Genomic DNA, 10521 nt, shown 5'->3' on the forward strand with positions numbered 1-10521 from the left:
CTCCACACTTAGACACTAGAATTGTGTGATCTCGCTGAATGGTACTAATGTGAATATCCGTGAATTCACTCGCGCAACGCGGGGCGATAAAAACAGTAGTTAACTATTGTTTGTTAACCTTTTCGTTTTATTAATATGCAAGGAACAATGGAAAACTTAAAGCAATGCACCCAAAGAAGCAACACTTTGTAATGCAAGAAAGCGTCATACAAATTGGCGAGTATTTTTACAACAATTGGTGAGTACTCTTGGGATCTAAAAGGTGGATCGCGGGTAGAGCAAAAAAACCAAGTGATTATCCTCTTTTAAGAGCAATCCAAACTTATTTTGGATTTGTTCACCCAGTTCATAAATACACTAGTATTCACTCTATAACCCCACCCTATATATATAGGGTAGGAGGTGGATACAAAGCCACCTTTTCCTACAAAGGTAAGAAACATTCTCCATTTAACATGTGACATTTAGTTATTTTATACAAAAAGGCAATAGTGTAATTACATAATTATTTTTACTTTGGAAGATTTTATCTTCTCAACAAAAAACAAGATATTTATGGAAACGGGATATCATCTTTAAATTCAAATATAACTGTTATCTTTTATAGTAAGGCCACCTGGTATACTCTAAGACTATGCGTACTGGGCGGTATAAGCCCCCATAGCGCCTACATAGCGCCGTGTACACCACCACCAAGGGCGCTATGCCCAAAAAAATTTTTGAAGCGCGATAATTATAGCGACGTGTTGAGAATGTTAATTTGATTTTTTGACCGTTACAAACGGTCACTTTAATAAAAAAAATCAATTTATTTTTCAAACTTTTCTTTAAATCATTCTCCTCTCCTATTTTTTTACCACACACACTCAAACATTCTCATCTCTTCCAATTTTTTTTAAAATTCTTGATATTTTATACAATGCATCCATTCAACCGTGGCTTCATTCCTCCCCGATCTCGTGCGGACCCAAACCAAAGTGGTAATCCTACTCGCCCCGTGGCGCCGGTTCCCACTAGACCCAACCCTTTCGGCTCCGGTTTTCTCGATTACAATCAACAAAGTCCCAGGTTCATGAATCTTTTGAACCAACCGCTATCATGGGACCCTAATCTCTACTGGTGGAACCCAAATCAAAACACGGATGGGATGGGGTCGTCTCAAGCGTTTGGGTCGGCTCAAGCTTTCGGCTCCCCACTACACGAACCCGATGTTGTTCCGGAGACGCAACCCGAGGTACCGGATACGCAACTCGAGACGCAAAAAGGAAAAGGAAAAGCAAAACGGGCACATAAAAAGAAAGTGGAAACCAACACCCGAGCAAAAAAAAAATGTGATAACGTGGGAGCCCGAAGAGGAGTATGCGTTAACCCGCGCTTTCATCGATGTTTCGGAGGACCCGGTCATATGTATGTTTTTTTTTCTGTTTTTAAATTTATTTTCTGTTTTTAAATTTATTTTTTGTTTTTTTTTTATTTTCTGTTTTGTTTTTTTTTTCTGTTTTATATTTATTTTCTGTTTTTTATTTATTTTCTGTTTTGTTTTTTTTCTGTTTTTTATTAATTTTCTGTTTTTTATTATTTTCTGTTTTTTTTTTATTTTCTGTTGTAAATTTATTTTCTGTTTTTTTACTTATTTTCAGTTTTTATTTTTTAAAATTTTGCACTAACATTTTATTTTGTTTTTTTTAGCAAACAATCAAAGTAAAACCGTATTTTGGAACCGAATACGAGAACTCTTTTTCGAGCTCATGGGTAGAGGAGAGGAATACCGCCTACCGGACTCTATATCGGGGAAGTGGACCGATATAAGCAGGAAATGCACAAACTTTCAAACCGTGTACCAACGCTTGTTTTCCGGATGGAAAAGTGGAAGTAGCGATGAAGACATTACGCAAGAGACATTGGTCGAATATACGGAGGCTAATGGCCATTTCCCGTACATGAGGTGTTGGAAAATCCTTCGCCATAGCCCCAAATGGGCCATCGTATCTACTCCAAATGGTCGTTCGGGAAATACACGGCCATCAAAGAGGTCTAAAACAAACGAGTCGGGTGAACCCGAAACGCCAACCTCCGACGCTCGAAACACCGACTTGAACGAGGATATTCCGGATGCCGAGCCGGTGGAGGAGCTACCAAGACCGCCGGAAGAAAAAGCCGGGCGAAAAAACCCGAGTCGTCGTCGATGTCTATGGGACCGGATATGAGTAACGCATTTTCGGAGATAAACAAGCGACTTCAAGACATACACGAACTCGATAATAAACGTTTGGAGGAGAACCGCGAAGTTACGGAGATTATGCGGGATCGACAATGGGCTCACGACTTTGAGTTCTACTCCAAACCGCATGACCACTTAACGGGAAAAGCTTTGAAAATGACGTTGGCACAAAAGGAGCGGATTGAAAAAAAAATATAATCTTTGATTGTGTAATTTTTTTATGCTAGTTTAATGGGTTTTTTTTTCTAGTTTAATGTTTTTTAATTTTATTGTACTTTTTTTATTTAATGAAATGAATTTTATTTTTAAAAAAGTTACAAATGAATTAAAAAAATAAAAATTAAAAAATGAGTAATGATTACACAGGGGCTTTATGACTACGGCCTCAAATTGCATAACACCCCATAAAGCCCCGGGGTGACGTGGTATGCCACATGTCGCATAACGCCCCAAAAGGGCTTTATGACTACACATGGCCTAACACCAATAGGTGTTAATCCTAGTTGGCATCCGTTAACACATGTTAAACCGCTCCTGAAAGGTGTTAAGTGGTATTAAAAACTTCACATGTTGAGAAGTTAACTAGGAGAGAGAGTGAGGGAATCAAGCATTGCCTATACGTGTCTCCGGTGGCTTTTATGCCTCTCGCGTACCGCAGAGGGCTCTTAGGAGTCTGTCGTGGCCTACGAGTAGTAACAAAAATCCTTCTTTTTGATTTTTCGTGCTGGTTCTCATCGTACGCGTTTAGAGTTTCGATTACGAATGTTGTGAGACCTTTTTGAGGGTTGTTAGGCTGCACGGTATGGAGGACCATCCTGGTCCGTCCTCCACCGGCGACGAACCGCCCTCCACGCCGCCCCCCTCCGTCACCGTCTTCGACGTCGAGCTGCGGACGTTCAAGACGATCCAAGCTGGTGGGCCCCCTTTGTTTGTGATTCTAATTTACAGATCTGAAACCAGAAACACTTCCGCAATGAGAGCCGATTAACTTAGTTATAGAACTAAATGCAAGCATAGATTCCAGTTGAAACTTGAAGATGCAAAAGCGAGTTTACCTTTTTCGAAATTACTCCACACAGTTGCAGGATTGAAAGTTGAAAGTGCGATTTGAACAATGTGTGGTGGATCTGAATCAATGGAAACTTGAAATTGAAGTTGTGTATGGTAGAATGTAAGTTATTGATGAATGATATATCTTCTTCACTGGTTATGAAGAAGAAGAACACAGAGTCGGTGATTTGATACATATGAAGGTCAGAAGTGTGTAGTGTCTACACTTTACAGCTCAACACGGTTTCAATTTAAGTTTTTTTTTTTTTAGTTTATGTAATGTGTTTTTAATATTAATGAAAATATATTGTTAGTTTATTTGTTAAATGTTAAAAAAAAGTAAAAGATTAAAAAAATAAAAAATATAAAAGTGGTGGGGAGGACTATGACTAGGACCATCCTCCATGCCCTCTAGTTTTGTGGGATGGACCATCTTTGGGAGGACTATGACGTGGCGCCTACGTGGCGGATCATCCTCCCTTAGAGGACCATCACCATACCCTCTAGCCTTATAATAATCATGAAAGTACAAGCACACATTTAGTGTGGCGTGCGTATTGAAGAGCACAAATAATGGATAGGGTTTTCAAGTGTATCATCACATAGTATAATCTATAGAATGAATTCACCTGGTAATCAGTTGGACAATTATGGATTGGAAACAACATATTAAAGGGCATTTTAGGTGAACTTTCAACTACAAGGGAAACAGTAGGTGCATGGACCAGCCAAATTGAGTAAAGAAAAGTTTCTAAAGTTGGAGACTGATCATCGAAAAAAATCATGTTATCAAGTTATTAGTTATTTACCGTTAATAGTAATATATCACTTTGTTTGTATTATTATACTATTTATAAACTTATAATATAATTAATGTAAATCAATTTTTCCTACCTAGGTGATAAGCTAGTTACTACAATGTTTTGGAAAATGATAAAAAGAAACAAGCTTTATAAAATAATACACGTGAGTTACATTGAACAATGAAAGAGGCAAAATTCAATAATTATGAGTATCGCATCTTAGTTAACGTACTAATACTAGTTTATTAACATATGTGTTACAACTTACAACATCTTAAAGCTGCATACTATTATAAACAAATAAACAACATCTTAGACAACTTACCCGCCTTACCCGTCTAATAAAACTGATCATTTGACCCCGTTTAATAGTTTTTGGTTATTGAATTCAATAATTTTCCACTTTTGCACTTGCTTGTTACTTTTTTCATTGCCGAAAAGTACATTTATAGCGTCCGGTAGCTGATGCATCAGCCAAAAGATTGTGTAGACATTTGCCCGGGGTAATGCTAGTGCTAGAACAGTGGTTTCATTAGTAAATGTGGGAGGTCGGAATGCGTTATTGACTACGACAGATGTGACCCTCGACTGTGCTCGTTGGCGGGATTCAAGTTGGAAACCTTCATATTTCTAAATAGATAACACGTGATTTATACATAAACGGCACTGGATAACATGCAACAAGGGGGCCCAACCTTGTCGGATAAGAGATCAAGATGCAGTGGTACTGGATACAACACTTCTGCACCTGTGTTTACACGGATACAGAAAATACTGCAATAAAACAAGATTATTTAGGTCATTTGAACATAAAAAATATAGGCGCGTCGGGATCTATGATGTGTTTTGAACTTGCTTGACAATGGTTGCTTGTTAATGGTCGTGACGATCGAATGATTTGATGCAAATCAATATCCATGAACTAATACACGATTTAGACATCGTTAAACTTCTCTTGATGCCCTTGATTTTGACAATCTGCAAATGGTCAAGAAATTAGACATTTTGACTTCACTATGCAAGTTCACCAGTCTAAATTCTAGCATGCTAATCTTCATCCCTTTCCAGGGGCGCAGCTTAGTGTATGTCCGAGGTTCGAACACTGCAAGCCCAACTTGTTAATTGTTTAGATTGTGTGGGGAGACCAACAGTGTTTATGCTTCTCTCTGCTACTGCTGTTCTGTTCCGATCGCTGGTGGGCGCCGTTCCTGCTGTTCCGGTCTATGATGCGTGGTTGATTGCATGGATGATGGAAAGTGAAAGGTAGGCTAAACCCTAAGACTATGGGGTATGGGGTGGGGGTTGGGGCGTGGGTTGGAGAGAAACATCCAAGTCACCACCTAGGGTGGGCTTGGGTTTGAGCGTGGCCCCATTGGCGTGGGATTTAGCCCGGGCGTGGGGCGGGGCTACCCATATGACATGGTGAAACCTCATTGGTCAAGAGCACTAGCCACGCCACGCCCCACCATACCCCTTTGAAATTAGCTTTTGGTCTTGGGTGTCCCATACTCCACGTGTCGTACCATACCCCCAACCCATACCCCACGGTTTAAGATGTGTTATCTGATTTTGTTGTCGTCGGTGGTGTGGAACACGTGGCAAGCAAGAGAAGAACAACCAACACGTGTAAAGGTTGACCAGAAAACCCAGCCCACAGCTTTTGAAAACCTTTCAAAAACTACCATACAACCATATTATGCATAAAGTACAATTGTTATTGAACCACCAGAATGTTAAAAATAAATATTATTTAAAAACCACTGCGATGTGTACCCTACTTCATCAGAAAAATAATAATAATTATTCAGATACCTGGACATGGTGGGTACACCTACTTCATCAGAATAATAATAATTAATTAAACAGAACATCAAATGCCATACCTACTTCATCATCCCGTGAATCGACAATGACCCTTCGATCCATCGGTCCAGTGGGCTGTGTATAAAACCCCTCACAACTCTCTCTCTCTACGCATCTAGTCTCCATTGTATACTCTCTTTTGTTTTCTGCTCTGAAGAAGAAAGAAGAGATAAATTATTTAGGTAATAAATAAATTCAGCTTCTCTATTAAATAAATTATTTATGTTATTAGTATAATCCGTTTAAATATGGTTTTTATATTTTTTCCTCTTCATTTTCTAAATTACCAATCTATTTTTCCAAATATATTATTTTCATGTTAACAAGTGATGATTTTTTTTTGAAACTTTCAAGGGATCTGTTAACGGAAGAAGAGTTTTCGTGTTTGAAACTTTATTTTCAGTTTCTTATATAAATAAATATTTAGCTTATGTGATTGTTATTTATTCTGTAGTGGTTTGTTGCACAAAACTGAAGTTAAACTTAAAAGAGTAAATTATGATTTTTGGCACTGTGGTTATATCACTTTTACTCTTTTAGCAAAAAAAAAAGAATTTTTTAATACCTGAGCCCCTAACGTCTTTTTTTCTAACTCTTTTGACCCCTAACATTTAATGGATGAGGTTAGTGTTAGGGGCCAAAAGGGTTAGAAAAAAATATGTTGGGCGCTCTAATGTAAAAAAAAAATTTAGACTAAAAGGGTAAAAGTGATATAACCACGAGAGCCAAAATCGTAATTTATTCAACTTAAAATAAACTAATCTTAGTGGAGACAAAGTGAACACTCTCTAATGTTTATTTTGATATTTTTTCCCTTATTGTGCAGAAAAGCTCCATGCACTTGAAGGAGATTGAGGTTTATTGGGACTTGATATCTTGCTTTTTGAAGTATGTTGTCAGACCAGAACCATTGGTCTTACTTTTGCTAATTGAGATGCAATGGTAATGTGCTATAATCGTTATGCATATAGCAAAAATGCATGGTCGATTTGTATTTGTAATGGTGATTAATAATTGGTTTAATGCTAAATGGTTGTTGATTTCGTTGTTCTTTTTTTACAGTCATTTTATTTGCTTTGAAGAGATTAGATCCAGAAAGCTTATGCTAGCAAGTGGATTAGACTACTTTCATATACGTTAGTTACTCTTTACTCTCTTTACTCGTTATTGTGATGATCCTTATATTATATGCAACCTTCAACTGTTTGAAAATGTGAAGTGACATTCAACTTTCTCATAAACGCAACAGCTTCATTTGAAGATTGTGCTTTGTTGTAAAACCTTGGATATATTTTTATCGAATCATAAATGTCACACCCTGATTTCCCGGTGGGCCCGGATTTGGGGTTTATATGTGATAAATTGATATAGCTATTCACAATTAACACAACGGAAGTCTTGGGAGTATAAAACGATTATTACAAAGTACATTGTACAAGTGTCCATGTAACACCTCGTAAATTCGTGTCCGGTTATATACTGAAACGTGTCCATACTCTCAATTGTGCCAAATGTTGGACGAGAGGGACTATTTTTGCCAATTATTGAAAGTTTGAATGTGGATGGACTAAAAGTGTCAACATGCTAATTTATTTAGCCTTAGAGTGACCTTTGCGCACCGAGTTTTTTTACTGAAGTGCTTCTGATTTCAAAAATTTAATCAAAACTAGTGCTGCTTGCCAAAATATTTCACAATTGATGCCATTGCCATTCAAAATGGCCATTTTTTATGGACTTGTAGGCTGGAGATGTTGCATATGACTTGCTCAAAGAGTACCCTACTTGCAGATGTTGCATATGACTTGCTCAAAGAGTACTCTGAACTGGCTAGAACAAAGTATATCAGAGCTCCATTATGGTGTATTGCGAAAAAGTGGGATACATATCCCAGTGCCCAACGATACAACTTCTACCAAAGATTTGTTTATTTTCGTCGGTTTCATCACTTGCTCTAAATTTATTAAATAGATCTAGAACTAATAATCTAATTAGCATCTATTTTCATTTTGAAGATGTGCCTATAGATAATAAAGGGGTAGACCAGACAAATAAGATTAATGATATTGAAAACCAAGAGATATGTATGTCCAATCTTATCACCCAATGCACCAAGAGCTATGTCTACCCAGGTTTGTGATCCTAAATTTTTAACTATATCAACCATCAATATGCTTTACAAAAAAAAAAAAAAAAAAAAAAAACAAACAAACTATTCATAAAACTGACTCTGATTTCATGGGTGGTTGTCCATAGGATTTATGTCAAATTTTGGAAAGTTGTACTGCTACATGGTAAAGAAAGCTTTTGTTTGCCAATATTTTTTAAATAATTTCACTATTAAATCCATGGTTTCTATCAATTGATTGTAGTGCCCTATATCAAGCACCTCCAGGAAGACAAAGAGAAACACAATATAGCAAGAGAAACACAATATAGCTCTCATGATACTGAAGTTATATACGAGGAAGTTGGTAAATTTCAATCTAATCAGTTTGAACATTAAGGTCTTGCATTCATGGCTTTTTCTGCATAAATTCACCTTTTTGCCATTAACAATGGCGCTACGTGCAGCTTTCAAAAAAATTCGCCATTTCTAATGGCTTATGTGCAGGATTAAAAAAAATCGCCATTCTAATTGGCATTTGTGTAGGAAATTCGCCATTTGTAATGGCTGATACTTCCTGGGCCAATGAATGGTCCTGCAATTCACTGCAAAAGCCTGGAATTCCCTGAAAAGTTCTGCACAGCCTAGAAGTCCATAAAAATCGCCATTTTGAATGGCAATGGCATCAATTGTGAAATATTTTGGCAAGCAGCACTAGTTTTGATTAAAATTTTGAAATCAACAACACTTCAGTAAAAAACTCTTACGCATCGTATAGCCTTTTGGCTTACGGACCGCAAGATGATGAATTGTTGGCCTAATATTTAAGCAAAGGTAAGTATGATAATATTTAGGCAAAGGTTAATCATTCATTGTAATCATATTCAATATAAAAGTAATCTCAGCTCCTTACCCAATTAAAGATGTTTGGGCCGGGGGGCTTTAATTGTAATTTCAGTTAGCTTTTTAGTAACCACCATAGTTTTAAGGCCTACCAATCATCAGTTGTTTTTTGTTGTTGTAGAGATAGATTGAAGGTGCGCTCATGGCATTTTGTGATCCGATCAAGTCTAAAGTTGGCATTTTGTGATCCGATCCACTCCAACTTTACATATTTTGGTTGACTATGTTTTCTGTCATCGTCTTTTGGTTGACTATGTTAAATAGTTGTTGGTTGACTTTGTTAAGTACATTTATCTCTCTTTGTGGAGGTTGACTTGTGTAAAATACTACTTGTTTGTTGACTTTGATTTTTTCCTTTCCATTCCGGTGTTGTTTTACATTTATAAACTCAAATGGTTGATGATGTTCTAGTGTTTTAGATCACCCAGGTCATGAGTAGGAATCCATCCTGCGGGGTTAAAATATTACTGCCACAGTTCGTCCCCAAAAAGATTCATTGGAAGTTAATGTTTTATTGTTAAATACTTGTTTTACATTTAAACACATATGTAAATGTAAATGTAACTGGCCGGTTTATCTTATTTTTTTAAACAAATTAACTACAAAGAAGATTTTAGTTTTCGTAATTTCACAGCTAAACTTTTATATTTTATAGTTTAGCCACTATTAATTCACAGTTCTCCTTTGAAAGTAAATTGATAGTTACGTCCGTTGTTGAGGTGTTACACCCTAATTTTTTTTGAAGTCGAATTGCACAACGGAAAATTGATCCAAACTTTCATCTCGTTGATTAGAATATAACCACATTTTTTTTTCAATTTTGTTTACATAACAATCTAAGTGTTGGATTATTTTCATATAACGTGAACAAAATATATTTCTTCTTTGATCCGATCCAAGACATACAACCAAATCTTCTCTACATAGGACCTTTACCTAGATCACTATGATACTCGGCGCGTTCTATGAAAAATCCTTACTTGATCCAACCGAGATCCTCATCTCCCGACTTTGCTAAATGGAAGTTTTCCCTAATCATGATGTCACATAGTAAGAGTTAGTATAATCATGTATATTATACATCCATCTCGATTTTTAATTAGCAAACCATTTTATATTATCTTTTAATATAACACCGCCGTGGCTTACGCCTGTCCTGGCGTAGTTTACTTTGGCTCTACATAGACCTAACCCGTCCTTATTAAGTCTTAAATCTTGACTCGTAGGTCCAATGTTCCTTGTATACACCTGTGTAAACTCATTGTAAAATGTTAATGTGTACAAATTACTTCTAAATCATAGCATAACATAAGTTCTTAACTTTGTTCTTTTTAGTTTTTTTTTATATCTGAATCCCCATTCTACTTGTATATCACATAATTCTCCACAGATATTATCAAATACTTGCAATTGAACTTACGAAATATATTTATCATATAAATAAGCATATAGGCCCTTTGAACCTGCGCATTTTCCTTTGTACGCTTCAACTCCTATCGAGTAAAACCAACCTCTACACATTACTCGTACATACACAATAGGTTGACACATATAAACACAACTCCTTTAATCATGCA

General features: G+C 36.6%; 1 protein-coding gene across 11 annotated transcripts; it reads left to right on the forward strand.

Annotated features, from left to right (window-relative positions):
* The first annotated feature begins 5948 nt into the window (after window positions 1-5948).
* On the forward strand, window positions 5949-9308 carry LOC110886784. 11 transcript variants are annotated; one of them, XR_004870026.1, is made up of 8 exons: window positions 5949-6119; window positions 6764-6879; window positions 7000-7073; window positions 7726-7869; window positions 7950-8066; window positions 8181-8228; window positions 8307-8875; window positions 9066-9308. XR_004870026.1 is itself a non-coding variant. In XM_035978827.1 (8 exons), the coding sequence occupies exons 2-8, from the start codon at window positions 6773-6775 to the stop codon at window positions 9074-9076; spliced, it is 603 nt and encodes a 200-aa protein (XP_035834720.1). In that variant the 5' UTR covers window positions 5958-6119; window positions 6764-6772; the 3' UTR covers window positions 9077-9308. The 11 variants fall into 11 exon arrangements, 6 of the variants coding, with proteins under 6 accessions (XP_035834719.1, XP_035834723.1, XP_035834721.1 ...); XM_035978827.1 differs by having other exon boundaries at window positions 5958-6119; window positions 8307-8408; XR_004870028.1 differs by having other exon boundaries at window positions 5960-6119; window positions 8191-8228; window positions 8307-8408.
* Window positions 9309-10521: the final 1213 nt, after the last annotated feature.

This window comes from Helianthus annuus, chromosome 10 (assembly GCF_002127325.2).
Source record: "Helianthus annuus cultivar XRQ/B chromosome 10, HanXRQr2.0-SUNRISE, whole genome shotgun sequence".
Classification (NCBI taxonomy): Eukaryota; Viridiplantae; Streptophyta; class Magnoliopsida; order Asterales; family Asteraceae; genus Helianthus; species Helianthus annuus.

Excerpts from the sequence above, each read along its gene's own strand:
- LOC110886784 (XM_035978826.1), top strand. The coding sequence starts at position 6,773 with ATGCACTTGAAGGAGATTGAGGTTTATTGGGACTTGATATCTTGCTTT. Across the intron at positions 7,074-7,725 it reads ATTAGACTACTTTCATATAC|ATGTTGCATATGACTTGCTC; the intron begins GTTAGTTACTCT and ends CCCTACTTGCAG. Across the intron at positions 7,870-7,949 it reads CCAAAGATTTGTTTATTTTC|ATGTGCCTATAGATAATAAA; the intron begins GTCGGTTTCATC and ends TTCATTTTGAAG.